Source organism: Calypte anna, chromosome 4B (genome assembly GCF_003957555.1).
Source record: "Calypte anna isolate BGI_N300 chromosome 4B, bCalAnn1_v1.p, whole genome shotgun sequence".
Taxonomy (NCBI): domain Eukaryota; kingdom Metazoa; phylum Chordata; class Aves; order Apodiformes; family Trochilidae; genus Calypte; species Calypte anna.
In genome coordinates, this window is record NC_044249.1 from 20,090,097 (window position 1) to 20,108,405 (window position 18,309).

The 18,309-nt window shown below is 36.6% G+C and overlaps 1 protein-coding gene across 1 annotated transcript in view; it reads right to left on the reverse strand.

The window, feature by feature from the left end:
• CTNNA2 (catenin alpha 2) overlaps window positions 1-18,309 on the reverse strand; it is a 381,969-nt gene that overhangs the window by 310,182 nt on the left and 53,478 nt on the right. Inside the window, 3 exon segments of the mRNA XM_030450894.1 lie at window positions 5,473-5,676; window positions 15,192-15,458; window positions 16,981-17,100. Coding sequence (XP_030306754.1) covers window positions 5,473-5,676; window positions 15,192-15,458; window positions 16,981-17,100 — 591 coding nt within the window.

Sequence of the window (18,309 nt, forward strand, 5' to 3'; positions counted from 1 at the left end):
TTTCAAGATCCAACATTTTCTTTGCTGAAGGAAACAGTAACTGGAGCCTATAGCATCCACATTATAGTGATCAGACATCAGGAATGGGAAGTAACTCTATAGAACAAGATTATGAAGAGCAAACACTAAGCAACCTTATTCCTATGGTAATATCAGTAAGATATCAACAATGGCAAAAAGAAAAGTCTGGCCTGCAATGCTCTGGTCCTCACATCTGGATGTTGAATCTTCAGCACTAATACAAGGTCTTGATAAAGGGAATGTTTATGCCACTTGGATACATAGAAATATTCTCTATCCCAAAACCCAATTACAAAAAAAAAACCAACCAAACCCCAAGCTCGTCTGACACGTTGGCAGTGGCTGGGAGCAGGAGCACTGGGGGAGAGGAATTTGAACCAGATAGGATAAGCCTTTCCAAATGCAGACTTGAATTAATGTCAAGTTGGGATTCAAGTGATTCCAGAGATCTTTTACAGTCAGGGCTTACTCACTTGTCAACTGCCTGCCAAATTTCTCCTTGATACACCCCAGCTACCCAAAATTCAGTCCATCTCTGCTTGGCATGGATTTTTTTAATCATTTAGTCATTTTTTAATCATTTCTTTTTCTAAAGATTTAATTCTCTTCCTTTTATATCATAACCAGACATCAGCACAGCAGCACCCTGATGCTTGCTAGCAAGGAAAGGGTGCCCAGCATTGGGTTGTATGAGTTGGGCAGTGTACTTCTCATGGAGGAGTCTGAGTTGAAGAGCTGGAACTCTCATGTTTCCAGGATTTTTGCTCCCTGACAACCTGCAATACAACTCATCAAGGATCCAGGAGAGTAAAGGATAAGGGAACTAGAGCACAGCCAGAGCTAACCAGCTGATAAATAATCTTTTTATTTAGACAAATGAAAAACAATTTCATCAAGAGCTTCCGTGGAGTTGTATTTAGTTCTCTGTAAGATAGAAGTCTAAAAGTGCAATTTTATTTTGAAAGAAATTATGGTATTTATCACACACACATAATAATATGAAAACTAAAACCCTATCAATTTTTGTGTGAAAGATGGAAAAAAAAAGGTCATAACAGAGTGAGATTCCTCCTGCTTCCCAGAAATAAAAGATTTAAAAGTTCAGCTGAGTTCAGCCCAGAATCAACAGATACCATGCTGGGTAAATGTTTTGACAGTTACCAATAAGACAAATAAAACTAATACACATTACCACGTGCACAAATAATAATGAAACAGTTTATATCTCCTCTCCATAAAGGTTCTTGCAGAGGGATTATGCACTGGGAGACTGCAGTCAATGGAAGATATTACACAAATGTGTAATTATTCATAGATGAGGTAAAGATCCCAGGGACTAATTTTCCTGCAGCAATAATTACTCAAAAACCTCCCACAACAATAATTGCTTAAATAACCTCTGAACTGGGACCAGAACACTTGAATATTTGTGAAAACAGCTTGGGGTGGGGGGGGAAAAAAAAAACCCACCTCTCATTTGACTCATAGGGAATGGTACAAACCAAGATTTATCTGAGGAGAAAAAAGAAGGAACTAAAATACACCTCTCCAAACACGTCTTTTCAGAGTCCTCTAAATACATATCTGTCACTTTTCCTAAAACTTTTATCAGAGAAAATACAACTGCAAAATCAGCATTATTTTTACCCATCTGTAGCAAAATGAGTCCTTTCCTCCTCCTTACAGAACTTTTCATGTCTTTCTTTGGCTGACAACTTTACAAGTGGATATGTGCAGGTTTTTTTATCTCGTATGCCTGAACCTTCACTAACCTTGTCCCCTTCACACCAAAGGCACACAATCTGTGGCACCTTTCCCTCTAGTTTTTGCAAAACAGTTTTAACTACTTCAGTAAAACTCTGGATAATATACAAGAGAAAGATTTTCCCCCTGGCACAGAACTAATTCTAAGAACATCAATACCTACTTGTTTATCTGTGATAGATCCATAAGAACTTGGGAGTTGAACAGGGAAGCAACACTGCTGTGTGTGTTCAATTTTCCCTTCCCATGTAGCAGAAAATATTGATCCTCTAACATCTGGTAAAGCAACAAGTGACAGAATGAAGCACCAGTGCAGGGAATATATCTGGAGATATGATGGATGTGCTTAAAAAGCCCCACAGGAGGAGCCATGCCTCACTACTGGGAATTTTCTAAGAGTGTGGGCACAGGGGAATGTTGTACAGGTGGAGGTTTTCTTATAAGATACATATGTAAAGTACACACTGCTTAAAAGCCAGAAGTTCCTACATTGTTCAGGTAAAAACTGTTTCCTTTTCTTGCACACAAAAGGTGGGAAAACCCTTTTTTCTCCTTGCCTTGCCTTCAGCTCTCATCATTTGAAATGCTAGAAAGCATGAAGCCTCACACAGCCAAACTTGCCTTTTGTACAGCAGCCTGGAAACATTCCAGGTTCCAATTCATGCCTGCAACACCATCCACTGGTGCAAAAGCAAAAGAACACTGAAGCTTCAAAACCACTCTATCCATTCTGAGCATGTTCTTTTGCACTCAATATTTTACTTTGTCTCTATGAAAATTTAATATAAGGCAGAACACAAACCACAATCAATTTGTATGGGACTTTGCAGTGTAAATATCCAGCAGGTAAAAGGGAATATAGAATCTACTTAACAATCAAAAAAAAAAAAAAATAGAAATGTTCTTGTATAAAAAAAGAAACACAGCTCTGAACTCAAATCACAGAAGTAGATAACTTGAAAGAAGCACTTTGAATTTGGAGGAGGATTAAACTAACACAGACTGTACAGCACATTGCCAATACCCTGCACTTCATTGGTTGTATCCTTTAAATATGACCATAAAATATTTCATTTCTTCTACATTCTTTGTATCCCCCAGGGAAAAGACCAAAAGCAGTGTGTATCTCTGGTCAACAATCGTCAGCCAAAAAATGATTTGTCATTTTCCAGACATCAAACAACAACAAAACCAAAACATTAATGGCCAATTAGTTTCATAAGCTTCTAAGTAAAAGAAGGATTGCAGTGGTTTAAGTCTAAATGAGCAGAAAACACTAAAGATGTCAATCTTTGCCAAATCATCTCAGAGCTAACATGCTCTGACAGCCTTGATCAGACTCAGAACTATGTCATGTTTGGTGCATGCCTTTCACTTTTACCCCTTTGACACTCCCCCAAGTTTTTTAGAAACTTTCCAAGTGAGATCCTTTCTCATAATGAACATGTTTGGTATTAATGTGAAGCCACAACATGTCTGGGGGCTTTAAACACAGTTAAACATTTAAATTTAGTATTTAAACAAGAGTTGAAATACTAAAGCCAATTCTGACAGAGAAACAAAACATTGGTTCAATTCAGTCTCTAGATTCATCCTCAGTGCTCCCAAACAGGAGCTGCCTACAAGCTAGGGGTATCCCACCTTCCATCCTAGATAATAGGGATTTAATGGGTACTTTAAAATACCACTGTACATCTATCTTTAAATAACTGACTTGAGACCCCTTGAGTACAGCAACCTAAATTCAATATCAATCTGAAAACTGAATGCCACCCTTTTTATCTGCTACTGAATCCCATCTTTTATATCTGCTAAGATCAGCTTGGATCTTAGCAACATTTAATGCAATATCATCCTCAAATTCTACCATCACACTTGTTATTAAATTAGAAGTACTTGAGTTTATGTAGTTTAAGTATACATTCAGTTCTTACAGTGTTTACTCAATAGCTGTAAAAATAGCTTAAATGGAATATATTCCAATATAAACAAGGAAAATTAAAAAAACAGAAGAATAGGGAGACTCAGATTAATGGGGAAAAAAAACCCACAACCTATTGATGTAGCCATAAAAACAGATGTTCACCCCAATATGTGTCTAAGTAAAAATGGTAAAACTCTATTAGCCAACTTCAGAGTGTTACTACAGTCACTCCTTCCTCTGTAAATGTGGCCAGTAGTAAAAGAAGAATATTTCTGATCCAAGGGCAAATGGTATCATCACCAAAAAACTGTGCATTTACAAAGAGGCACCATAATAAAATAAAAACTCACAATCCATCAGTTCTCAAAGTATTTTTGAAAGACCTTTAAAGTTTATACCTAACAGTAACAGTTCTATAAAAGAAGATTCTGTGGGAAGCAATCCAGCAAGTCCTCTTCCAACACAGCCTCACCATCTTTTATTTAATGCTGGCTTTAGAATTTCTAACCCATAACACAACAATATAGCCTTTGCTTTCATTCACAATAAAAGAACCTTCTAACCATCACTTCATAAAACCCCAAAAGTAAATATGTGCCTTTAAAAATCTTTAAAAATGCCACAGTTAATTTTGAACTGCACAATAAAATGACTAAAGGACTGAATTCTGCTCTGTTGATACTGCATTGCATCACTCTACCAACTATAACAGTACCCAAGAAAATAACAATATTAAAGGTTCACCCTTGAACAGTCTCCTCAGTGTTATTTTGATGATTCTAGCAGAACAGGATCAAAATGTGTCACCTCATGCTCTGATAGCAATGACAGACAAACAGCAAAGTATAGGATGCTCACTTTGATACTTGTTTGCAACCATTTCCATTTTAAAAGAGGTTGTGGATGTTGCTTAGGAATTTTTCACACATCCTCCAAAGGACACAGAAATAGGACTTAAGAGTTTTAAAGCACAGTATTAGGGAGAAAGAATTTTCTGGGATGAGTCAGGCTAAACAAAGGTTACGCACTCCAGGTTAACATAATGTTGAAAAATTTAACACCTCTTGAAACCCTACACAGATTGCTGTATTTATGATATTGCAAATAGATACTGTGTGAACAGCACTAGTGCTAAACTCGTTGCTTTCATGGCAAATGAATATTTAATAGCTCAAATAGCAAGTGAAGACCTTTAGTGGTTTAACCCACACAGCAAACAGACAACCTCAGACAACCCTGACTTCACCTGAGCATTGGTAGGTAACATCCTAATAAACAATAATTGGCCACCACCACACAGAGGAAAACATACAGAAAATTATGTCCTCACTCTGTTAAGAAACTCATTCTAAGGCTGTTGCCCACTTATGTCACTTCCCTTTGTTTTTTTTTCATTTGAAAACTATTTTACCTCAAAAGGAAAACTTTTTGGCTATTTATTACATCAGAAGAAACTTGCATCCAGAAGCTATGAGGAGCACTCAATTCCTTTGCACGTAAAAAAACATTTCTGGGAGCTGCTGATTGCACCAAACTTCTGTCAGACACAAGCAATATATATTCAAAAGTTGAATTATTTAACATCAAAACAACCCATTCAAACAGCATCCCCTTTACTCTCGGCACAAAGACCCATCAGCATTATTATTATTATTATTATTGTTGTTATTATTATTATTATTAAAAATTAGAGGACCCAGCTTCAGAAAGGCTTAATTATCTACTGAAAAAAAAGCAGGCAGGAATGAAAGGGTGGGACTTACATTGTTCATGTACTCGCTGAGCAGATCCTGCAGGGCCTGTCGCACGGCGTTGCACTCGGCCACGATGCGCTCCCGGCGGTCGTCTCGCGTGCAGGAGGAATCTGCCATCAGAGCTGCTCCACTGATGATGCTCTCCAGCCTTTCCTCAAGAGATGGCCTGAAGCGAGCCTCACTGAAAGTCATTGGGTCTAAAATGATTTTGTTCTAAAAAAAAAAAACAAGCCAAAAACCACAGTGAAGAGCAAAATATGAGTGGAAAATTAAGACCAGGCATAGGGGTTTTGAGATTTCTTAAATATCTTTGATCTCAGAAGTTTCACAGGGTTCTTAGTTCTCTAAAATTGATTTTTTTTCAGGCATTTGGTAGCTAGACTATAGCCTTGAAATTCTAATATATAAATAAAATTAAAAATAATCATATACACAAATAATTGACAACTCACAGCTATCAAAGATGGCTGTCAAGAGCAGTACAACTGGTTCAAACATTTAGTGGGAATGTACATATGTATATGTGTATTCAAATATGTATTTGGGAAGCACATAATGTGAAACAAGTTAATACAATCTACTATAGTATGCATGTAATACCTCTGGGCATTATTTCCTCTACATATTATACATTATGTATTTCATCATGAAGTAAAGCATTACACTTTCCTGAATCTTCTGAAAATGTCTTGGATAGTAAGAAAATTCACATGGAGGTGTAAATATTCAAAGCATTTTTTAAATTGTGCAAGTTATTGATGAGCAGAGAGAAAGCAGAATTTTTTTCCTTAATTAATTCCATCATTTTGATTGTTTCATTAACAGACTAAAGTCAACTGAACAGATTACCTCAATACTGAATGAAAACAAGAAGGAGGAAGAGTCAATAACACTGCAAAAAAGACCCATTATTAGAAAATCACACAGATAAAAATGTGAAGCATCTCAGAGAGCTGAAGTATCTTTTTCTAAGGGCTTTTGCAATCTTTGTTTCTAAACCAGGAAAAGTGCTGGATTACTCAAGAGTGAAGAGATAACAGCAGGAAGACAGCCTAAAAATGTTTTTATTTAGTCAAACAAACATCCTGGTTACCAAAATATCTCTACACCACTAAAAAAAAAAAATTCTAATTTTTCAAGTCTGTTTTCTATTAAAGACATTTCAGTTTTAAATTATGGTAATTGCTCACACTTGTGCTCTTTATATATCAAACTTATTACTTCACATCAGATGGGGCTAAACCAAAGAGTTCACTCCTATTACTGTAGAACATTATATAAAATTCTGAGTATTGAGTCACCACTAGCTTATATTCTGTCTTGATTTTTGCCTTTGTTCTAGGTAACAAATACAAAAGGAATAATCTCCTACTCCCACTTACAGGTAGGTTAACAACACCGTGTGATTCAGTACCTTTTGCTGCAATCATGCAAAAAAAGTTTCCTAATTGCATATTGTCTAAAAATGCTCAGGAAGCCATGTACCTCTTGCTTGAGCTTTAAAAGAAATCAAATCATGAATTAGGAATATGAGAGGCATATCTGAAAGTTAAAAGCATTTGGTTTTCTAATAATCACACCTATTTTCGAGCACATCGGGTTCTTTTTAATGAACCATTTTAATTTTCACAACACTTTGATAGCTTTATGATTAGTCTGCATCCTTTCACATCCAAGAGCAACCAACAAGCACCAGCCAAATGACACAGTCAGTTGGAAAAAATACACCACAGTTTACTAAAATGCAAAGTGGGATTGAGGAACACTATTTATAAGCTAGCTCTGCCTCCAAAACTGAAAACCATATCAGCTTATTACAAATCAGAACACACTCAGCATATTCTATGTTAAATTTTGAGTCTAAATGAATATATTTTGCATAATTAAGCAGGATGAGGCTTTGGCAAAAGTTCTGGTTTTTTCTCATTAAAGCTTCCAATTAACTCCACACATAAAACCCACAACTCTCATTACTACACAGAGAAAGAAGATCAAGGCCTGAGAAATCTGTAACTTAAGTCAATGAGAAGCAGTTAAACAGTAACACACTAAAGGAGATCAGGAAATGTATGAAGATTTAATAAAAAGGAAAATCAGAGTAATTTCTACTAGATAGTGTAACGTTCCACGAAGCACTGGGTTAACAGAAATAAATGCAACATTCCCCAGAATGTGAAATAATGTCTCACATCAAGCTCTTGAGTCTTGGGAAGAAGAGAATGGGGATGAGAACCTGCCAGATGCCAGCTTTCCACAATCAGTTCCCAAAGAGAAACTCTTTTTTACTCCTGGAAGTTTCTACTCTTTTTCAGAGAAAACGTGGTATCAAATTCTACTTCAGATGGTGTTATTGGCAAAGTTCTTACACATATATGAACGTGATGTCAATAAGGAAATAAAGCCTCCTTAGAAGGATATCAAGCTAAATCAATTTCTTCAAAAACCTTAAGTTCCTGTCACTTCTCAAAAGCAAGTTAATGAACAATGAATGTAAATGAACTGGAATGTTTTACATTTCTAATAAGTAACATTAGAGCCAGAAACCAAGGACAGACACCATGATCCAAGCCTTCTAATGAAGTGATTCAAGCCTCTTTACAACTCCAGACATATCAGCAGAAATTGTATATTTGTTATCAACATACACAATTTTTGGCTTCAGTTGTTGAAACCAGTCCAAGAGAATTAATTCAAATCCAATTGGAGTCTTACTTGGAAACTGATAAATTTGTGATAGTATGTTCTTTAGGCATATTATAATGAACTATTTTATCTTTTACACTCCATTGTACACTCCTTTTTTAGTTATATAAAGGTTATGTTTGCAGAGCAGCTGAAATGTTTTCATAGAACCCAAAAAACTTTCAGGAAAATGACTTCTTCATACTAATTAAACACTTCATCTTGCTCCAACAGGAAGAAACTACTGCAAACACTAATGAACTACAAAGCACCACTTTCAAAATTTAAATATCAAGTTATTCATGCTTCAATTAAAAATATTGAAAATAACCACACACCTTCCACAAACACATTGCATTTCCAGAGGGCACATAATCACTGAAACATGAAGAAATGTCTCTGGCTTAGAGTATCTCTTCAATTTTAATTAGAAACATAAAGGAAACCAAAACTGAAGTCATCTTTAAAACCATTTTACAACTCCAAAAGAACTCTGATTACTTTATCACTATCTGTGTTTTCCAAATTAAGCACATGATCTTGCCAAAATTTATTCTGTGTATTGTCTTAGTTTCCATGAAAAATCTGCTGATGTACTGCTTGCCACGAGTAGGGAATCTTAAGGAAGTTTCAGCAACTTCTTCAGGGCCATGGAAGGGAAGGTGAACTGATTTTTTTTTTTTAGATTCTTAAAAACAGAAAAGGCATAATAGTACAGTTATGAATGTAATATGGGAAGCTAAGCAGAAAAAACTCACAAAGTCTGAAAAGTATTCATAGAAGAAAATGTAGCAGCATCTAAGCCAGAAAAGATCATTTACAACCACACCACTGCCTAGGTCGAGCTCTGCAGGTGAAGGAATTATCCTACCTAGAAGAGAACTACCTTTCAAGTAAGAAACTTCTGTGTAAGACAGTTTTACAAAAAATTGTACCTAAGACAATCCTAGTAAATGCAAGAGATGTACCATGTACCACAATACAGCAGAAGAGACAATTGGAATTCAGGACTTTGAGTCCTTTATTGATCCTTTTATTAATCTGTTGAGTGACTGTGGAGAAAGATACCTTGGTCTCAAATCTTCCTTTTATACTTTATTAATTCATCTATTTAGCATCAGGGCAGAGATCATTTCCCCACATGCTCCCCAGTGATTTAGCACAAAGAAAATACATCTTCTAAAGCAAATGCCACTGCAAAATTAATAATAAGTCAGAGAGGCAACAAAAACTCGGTGACAAATGCTATTAAAACCTCAAACTGATGGATAGGTATCTTAGATAAACAAAGTCAGCACCACAAGGCAGAATGAAAAACTGGCTTGGTGGAAAGGGAAGCATTTAATATACTGAGATACAGTGGTTTTCAGAACAACCTTGGAGCTAAGACTTTATTAATAAGAGTGTTCAATTTATTTCTGTGCCCCACGTGCCTCCACCATGGCGAAAACAAATGCAGTGTGCTCAGAGGTGTGGGTGTATGGATGTCAGTGCCCCCCAGAGTGCCAACAATGCTATTTTAGTGATAAATCAAACATTTCCACCTGTCACAATGCTGCATTTCACAGACACACCACAGAGCTGGAGTTGGAACAGATATGAGAAGTGTGACAGTGCCATGCCCAGGGAGGAACAGCCCCCAAGCCCTCCTCTTCTGAGTCCATTCTCTGGATGTAAATGGAGATATTGCTGCCCTAAACATTGGGAAACATTCATTTATCACATACAGGAGTTATATTCCCATCTCAGAGGTGCTAACTAAACATATTCAAAATAAACATATTCAAAATATTCCCAAAAATAACTGGGAAATTCCATTACATAAGTTAATAAAGGGAACCTGAAAAAAAATGAATACATTTTTAAATTAACAGTCCATATAATCATATTTCTTACTAATTATGAAATAAACAACCTGTAAAATTTAAAACTAATTGAATTATTTTATCTCTACAGAAAACATATTTCTCCATGGAGAAGTCAATTAGGTTTTTTTAAGAGCATTTCCTCCTTTGGGTGTTCTCTTACAAATTTGTTTAATTCAGAGTTCATTAAAAAACCAAAACAAAACTGCTTTGCAACCCAACTGGTTACTGTCCCACTACAAATGGTTAAATGTGTTTGACAGGAAAACACTTAAAGCATCCTGTGTGTTGGAATATCATCAGGAGAGGTGGCAAAATGGTTAAATGGTTAATGATTAAACTTGCAAGTAGTAGGTTTTTTTATTGCTAAAACTTTTTACAATAGTAAATCACTACACAGGAGCATTTCAAATATAATGAAATTTCAATAAAATAAAATTTAAAAACCAAAAAAACCCACTAGATGGTGCTCATAGACAGAAAATAGGGATCAGCAGCACCATTCTCACTTCTTTAAGTGCTCCCGACTGCTTTAAGTTTGGGTGCTGCCCTGTCTCATTTCTGCTGTGCCTCTGGTACCAAAATTCCTGCCATTTCCAGTGCTCCTCCTTGTAATCTGGAGCTGACATTTCCACACTATACTCCTGTACATAAAGCAGCACAGATAAAACATCAGCCATAACATCTAAAGCCAACCAGGAATAAAGAAGTAGAATAAACTTTTGAAACAGGTCATTAAAAGAACTTAGGATCACAGGATCATAAAATGGTTGGAAAGAACCTTTTGTAAAGGTCATCTAGCCCAAAGCCCTGCAGTGAGCAGGGACATCTTCACCTAGATCAGGTTGGTCACAGCCCCCATATGACCTTGAAAGTTTCCAGGGATGGGGCATCTACCCCCTCTCTGGGCAACCTGGGCCAGGGTTTCACCATCCTCATTGTAAGTAATTTCTCCCCTATATTCAGTCTGAATCTACCCCCAATCTAAACTCAATCTGGATTTCTTATTGCTAAACTACTCTTGCTCTGAATGGAAAATTCTGGGGGAAAAAAACACCAAAAAAAGTAGCACAGAGAAGGGATTGTATTGGGCAGGAAAAGGTAGCAAAGACATGGGGAAAAAAGCTTGTTCAGCCCCTTTGCATCAGCGCAGAGCTAAGATGATTAAGGGAGTGGAACATCTCCCTTATGAGGAAAGGCTGAGGGAGCTGGGTCTCTTTAGTTTGGAGAAAAGGAGACTGAGGGGTGACCTCATCAATGTTTTCAAATATGTAAGGAGTGAGTGTCAGGGAGATGGAGTTAGGCTCTTCTCAGTAGTGACCAGTGATAGGACAAGGGGTAATGGGTGTAAATTGGAGCACAGGAGGTTCAAGTTGAATATTCGAAAAAATTTTTTTCCTGTAAGGGTGACAGAGCCCTGGAACAGGCTGCCCAGGGGGGTCGTGGAGTCTCCTTCACTGGAGACATTCAAAACCCGCTTGGACACGTTCCTATGTGATGTACTCTAGGTGGCCCTGCTCTGGCAGGGGGGGTTGGACTAGATGATCTTTCGAGGTCCCTTCCAACCCCTAGGATTCTGTGATTCTGTGTGATTCTGTGAAAATTTACTTTGCTTATTCTTCTCTTGAAAGATCAAGTTCAGCATCCTCAAACACATAGTTTTGCAACCAGGTAAAGTTTTTAGGTATACTGTAAAATACAAGATTGCACTGCTGTTCATTACATTCTTCCCACATGAGGAATGAGCACTCCCTGATTCTCCCTCCTCGGGGGAGGTCTGAGCTGTTCAGAAAGTGCCAAAGTACCTCATTGTTGAGTAGAAGCTTTTGAAGCCCCACGATGCATCCTGCTGCCTTCACAGGAGAGAAATGATGGGACTTGACAACATTCCTGTTTAAAAGCTACTTCAGCTCCATAAAGGAAAAGCAAACCTGTATTTCATTCACTCACATACCAATTTATCTGCATTTACAACACATTTCTCCAGTGCACAGTGACACAGGTGTCTCTAAATTAAATATGTAACTTTTACTATACCAAAATAGCCATTGGACCCTGCTTCCCTAGAATACAGAGCTCAGCAACTCTGACATCAAGTTGCTACCTGGAATGTGCAATACAATTTTTGCAGGTTTTTGTTATTATTTTTATACCAAAATAATAATGGTTCAACTTTTTTTCTGAAGCTCACATTTTGTCCTTTTATTTCCACCATCACAAATGATTTCTCTGAAGAGCATATTTATGAGTAAACTGAGATACCAGATTCTGCTAAATCCATTCTCAGGCTGAACACCTTGTACAGTTATTTATCCAAAAAGCAACAAGATATTAAAGTTAGTCACATAATGATACTTTTATCCACTATCTTTAAGTCACATTTTGACTGTTGTTTTTATTACAAAAAAGGAGCACACTTTGTTGTTGTATCCCAGTATTCTGTCTATTCAGTTTGTATGTTTTGGGTTATTTTCATCCCACACCCACTAGATCCTCCATTCCTATAAGGAGCACTACATTCACTAGCCCTGCAAAATATTCCCAAGAGATTATGAATATTTTTGAGAAATGTGTTAATAAATGGACCACCATATGAGTATGATCTTCATTTTACAGCCTGTGTCATCAGGCAGGTTTTTTTCTATAAAAAGTATTCATCTCCCAAATGGCAGCCTTGCCCTCTACATAAAAAACATCTCTGAGAAGCAATAAATGATAACTCTTCCCAAAACCTTACTGCAAGTAACTTAAAGGTGACTTTATAGCACAAATCACCATTGTGTAGAGTACATCAACATGACACCTGTTTAAACACAACAAAGTGCAGAAAGCAGAATAATTATTCATATTACACTTGGTGGTGTTTTGATTGCTAAAGTATTCAGATGATTTGCACTGGAGATTAAGGCACAAAATGTTGATTCTGAAATTTGAAATAATGAAGCCTGAAAAGTGTTAAATATTACAGAAATCTTAAGAGCCTAATTTTAATCAAGAATTGTCTTTTCATATAATGCAAAGTTTAGTATTGACTTCACAGCAAATACTAATTGGTCTAAATCAATATGACTGATACTGTAAAATAAATATGCTCTAAAATTATTTTCACTCAAAACTATTAACTTCCTTTCTCTTCCTGACATTATCAGCATAAAAATCAAACTCTTTTCTCCACCATCTTTTCTCCATGACATCATTTCACTAGTTTGGTAATTTTTCTTGCTTGTAAAGCACAAGTTCCCAGTCACCCCATAACAGCAGCTACATATTTTGGCTTTCCCCTGAAGTTTAGGGAATATTGGCTCTGTTGCAAAACATGGCATGAATAAACCTCATTGAAGAGCTAAGTAGTGAGGCAAAACAGGAAATACACTTTAAAAAGCTGATAAAAAAACAGTTTCAATCTTTGAATCCTCATTAAGTCAGAGAAGAATGTTTTCACCTGGTATCCTAAAATCAGAAAGAGAAAAATCCTCCCAAAAGCCAGGCTGTTTTCCACATGTAATTGTGAGCAGAACGTGACACCATGGACACACTTCTCCCATGCCTGCAACATCATGTAAAGCAGAACAGACTTTACCTGAGGAGGAAAGTGATGAGCAAATATTCTCACAAAGAGGCAGGGGGCAAAATCAGATGTCTCAGTCTTCTCTAAATTTGCTGTCACTAATATCACTCAAATCAGGACAACTAAGCACAATGACTCTCTTTGCATTGAACCACAGCCTTTTCCAGAGCAGCAGCATCATCACTTTGGGACTGAGGAGTCACATGTTGCCCATCACTGTTTGTCAAACCTCTGCTGTCCAGAACATGCAAAGTCCCCCACAAAAGCCAGAGCACAATCAGACCACACAGGGGTATTATCCTCACCTTACCAATAAGGGACCTGTGGGCTGAGAAGGTCCTGAAAACAATGCAGAATTCCTTAAAGTTTGACCTAGAGTACGTTTTTATTATTATTTTTAAATGAAAAACCATAAATATAGAAAGTAAAAAAAAAAGCAAAATCAAAGTCAAAGCAGGCAGTACTGTTTTATTCATTAAAAAGCATGATGAAAGTGGACTCAACTGGTCCTGCAGTTGTTCTGAATGGTTTTACACTCTGCTTGTCTCTTCCTACACCTGTTTACACCTCAAACCACATTTCCCTTTTTCTATTATTTATATACTCATTCTCTTTTTTTCAGTATCTTATTCAGAACTGGAGCTCCCTTGCTCCTGTATTAACATTTAGTCTTTCTACTTCCATCTTCAGGACAGACACAATGACAGCAAGTCACAGATAGAGAAGACAAACCCAGTCCAACACAAGGTGAGATGAAACCTGCAATACACCTCCACTTTGAGCCCTAAATACAGCGGGATTGAGTAGCTCCTGATGGTGTGACAGATGCTTGTACTGCACCCTTGTGTATTAATTTAAGTGAAAAGGAAACCAGTCCCTAATAATTGTAACCCAAAGTCAGAATGAAAGAGGAAGATATTTTCAGATACTGCTTCAGATACTGTTATTATTTTCAGTTCCTAAAGAGTCCTCCTGAAATGTGCAACACTGGAAAATGACAAGATGGAACAGGCAAGGAAAAAGAAATGTAAGTTGCTTAATCAAAACTGTAGCCATTGCCAGAATAGAGGCTGCAGCACTTTGCCTGCAGCTGAAGTGTCTGGTACCAACTATGTTTGAAAGATGCTTTTTCCATATCTTTGATTAACATAGCTCATGATTCAGGCTGAAATGTTAATGCTTTCAGGTTGCTCTGCTCCATCACCATCTTTGTTTTATTGTCTTGACTTCCAGAGCTGACAGACAAACATGATTTTACCACTCAACCAACCACAAATCTTGCTCACAGAACTAAACTGCCAGATTGATCAGACTTTGAATTATTCAGAGCTAAGTAGCTGAATTTTTCAAGGACAACAAGGCAAATGAGGACTTCTTTCTATCACAACCCCTGCATAGCAGCACAAGTAACTCCTTATAATTCAAGTCCATTAGCAGCAAACAACTATTCCTCATTAAAAATAACACAAATCAATGTCTGCACTTTGCCTCTGCAGTCCAAGGTAAGGGACCTGAATGAGAAGAGAAATCAGAGTTCTGTTCCAGAAAACAGTGAAAAGCACTGCAGATTACATGGAGAAACACTGCAATTTTAATACCCTTCCAATACTCACATCAAATTCATTTAATGCAGCAGCAAGCTCTCCTATGCCAGTGTGCCCCTTGTTCTCATCAGTGGGTGAGGTGGCCTGGGCAGCATTGGAGATGCCAGCAATTGCTTCTTGTACTTGTTTGAAGACATAATCTCTGTTGGCTCTGGTGGCTGCAACATCAGGATGACGGAGAAAAGCCTGGGATGCAGTGTACAACATGGTGGCATTCTTCTTCAGGGCACCTCGAGCTGCAGCCATTTCATCCCTGCAGTGAGGATCTTTCAGTTCCTACACAAAACCACATGATTTTTAGACTTGTAAATTAAATGTTTGGAATGTATTGTCTATACAGTTTAAGTGTCCTTGCATGAATATCATCCTGTAATTTTACAGAGTTGGAATCTCTGACAGAATTCACCATAAATCACAGAAAGAAATCTTTGTCCTGCCCAAGATTGTTCCTTCTGCATTACATTCTGCTCACAGTATGTTCTTACCAAAGAGTTTTCTTATTCAAAGACCTTCAGAAAATCTGTATAAATCATTCAAAATTATTCCTCCCTAACTGGATTCAGTCTGCTGATTCCAGAAAAGCAATGCAAGAGCAACAACCATCCCATTGCAGCAAGTGCCATACTTTCTCAGATTACTCCATTATCAACATAACATGGACCTTAAAAAAAAAAAATCTAAAAAATACTACATGGAGAAATGATTTTGTTCCTAAAGACCTAATTAATATTACCCTCATTATTTATAGCTTTTCCTTCATATTTTGCTCTATTGCTCATACTACAGTTTGTTTTAGAGACATGCTTTCTACACCACACCCCTACCCCAACAATTAGCATCAGATACTGGGCAATATGTTGACAGAAAAAGATTGCATTTTATTGTTACTATTTAACTCATCAGTGTATTTATTTACAGGAGGTATCACACTGTCCATGAAAGCCTTTCAAACACTGGGTAAGGGAGTCCTAACAATATTCACAAGGAGTAAGAAACCATTGCTTCTATTTTAGATCTATCTTTGGAGAGAGGAAACTTTGAAAATGTTGTATTTCATTGAAAATACAACAGCAGTACAAAAATATTACAGATTGAGATTACCATAGTGCAGAAAATAAAGAAATAAAAGGATAAATATGGTAAAACAGCTTCCCAACTCTGGTGTGCTACACAATACAGAGGCTACACCAGTGAATGATTGGTGGTAATCCAGTACACAAATTAATTCAGAGACTCTTTCCATGAAGAATTTTGAGGAAAAAGTTACCTGTAGTGCTAAATTGTATAACTTTAGGCATTGTATAAATGATATAGTGACTTTCTGGTCTTTTTACCACCTCCCTTTGTAGTGAATTGAGTGGGTTTTTTGTTTGTTTGGGGTTTTTTAAGTATGTGAAACTTACTAATGATGGTTTTAAACAGAAAGCAGACTTCCCTTCTTCCAGAATTTGAATTATACCAGACTACTGTAGAGCTTCATGATTTACCAGCTCTCAGAGAGACCTCATATCAGCATATCTTAGAATTAAATGGGAATAATCAAATGAAAACTACCCTTAACCTCCTGAATCATGTGCCTTTTTACCCATCATTCTGTTATTAATTGAAGCTACTAGGAAAATATTCTTAAAGAACTTGTTTTAAAACTTCATTACATCCAAAAAAATCAATGTGACAAAATTATAGGCCTCAACTCAAAAATTACTTACAGTACATTTTAAATCAGACTTGAACATAAAATACAAGATCTTTGGAACCAATACTTACTTTCTCAACTTCTGCTTTAAAGTGTACTCACCTGTTGCCTTCTAGCAGCTACATAGTTCAGTTTTACCATCTCCTTCCCAAATTCTTTAAAGCGATTTGCTAAATCTTGCTCATTTGTTGCATTTTTCACTGCTTCTAATGCTTCCTCTACCTAGAACATAATATATCAGTTGTGTTGGCATTTTAGTCTGGGTGCACTCTTTAATAAAAAAAAAAAAAGTCTATAAATCCTCTACTCTTTATTACATGGACCCAATTTAGCTTGGGTACTGTACAGTGGCTTTCTGATAGTCTCACAAGCTTTAATGAGGTTTCTTAATAGAGGATCTGTCTGGCTGTCATTCTACATTACATTCCACTTACTGTACTTTGTTATAATGTATAACTAATGTGAAGGCACAACTACATTAATTTTCCCACTCATGCTTAGCAGATGAAATCTTTAATATCTGTAGGTTTTAGAACAAAATAGATGACTGTTTTTAAGCTGTAGAACAGGCTTTATGTGACAACAAATCAAAGTTATTCATTCTGGACTAGAAATAAATTCTAAAAAGGAAACTCAAGCTTAGTAGTAAGGTTTAAATTTACCCTGATATACCCAAAGTACTGAATCTTTGATGAAATAAGTGAAACAGCAATAGTTTCAACCTAGAATATATTCATTACTTCTTTTTATTTCTTAGCTCCCAGCTTTCCTTTTTCAGCTATGTTAAAAAAGAATCTCCAAAGAAAACCTTCCTGCAGTTACTGAGGCATGCTCTAGCACACAGGCAAAGATATAAAAGCCCAGTTATACCAACAAGTTAGTCTAGCAAATCTACTGTGAAATTTTACATTATATAGAGCAAAAGTATCTGAAGGGGATAAAATGCTCCATTCATGCAACAGGTAAAGGAATTTTTCCTGTGACTAGATGAAAACTCCAAGTTGTATTTCTTCCCCTCACAATATAAAAATTCAGTTCCAAACAAACAGAGAGCTGAAAAGCTTCTCTTCATACTTCTTTCTAAAACCTTTAGCTTCAATTCACAAGAATCTGGATAGGCTTTCCACAAAACATTTTCCCACAGAAACCACCAATTTTGCCACATTCCTACTAAAGAACAGAGTTTTGCAGCTTTCTCTCCAAACATCGTGGGGAATCCAGAAATTCAGCAGGAGCTGGTTGCTAATGAATTAAGAAAAGCACAATTATGTACAGAACTTGCCTTTGTATAATTTGTATTGCTATAACTGTTTTTTCCTACCAGCAAGAATATTCTTACTGTAGGTTTTTCTGCTTAGTGTGGATTTAAACACATTCACAAAATCTATTTCTACATCACAAATTGCATTTCCATAGAAAAATGTAGAATTC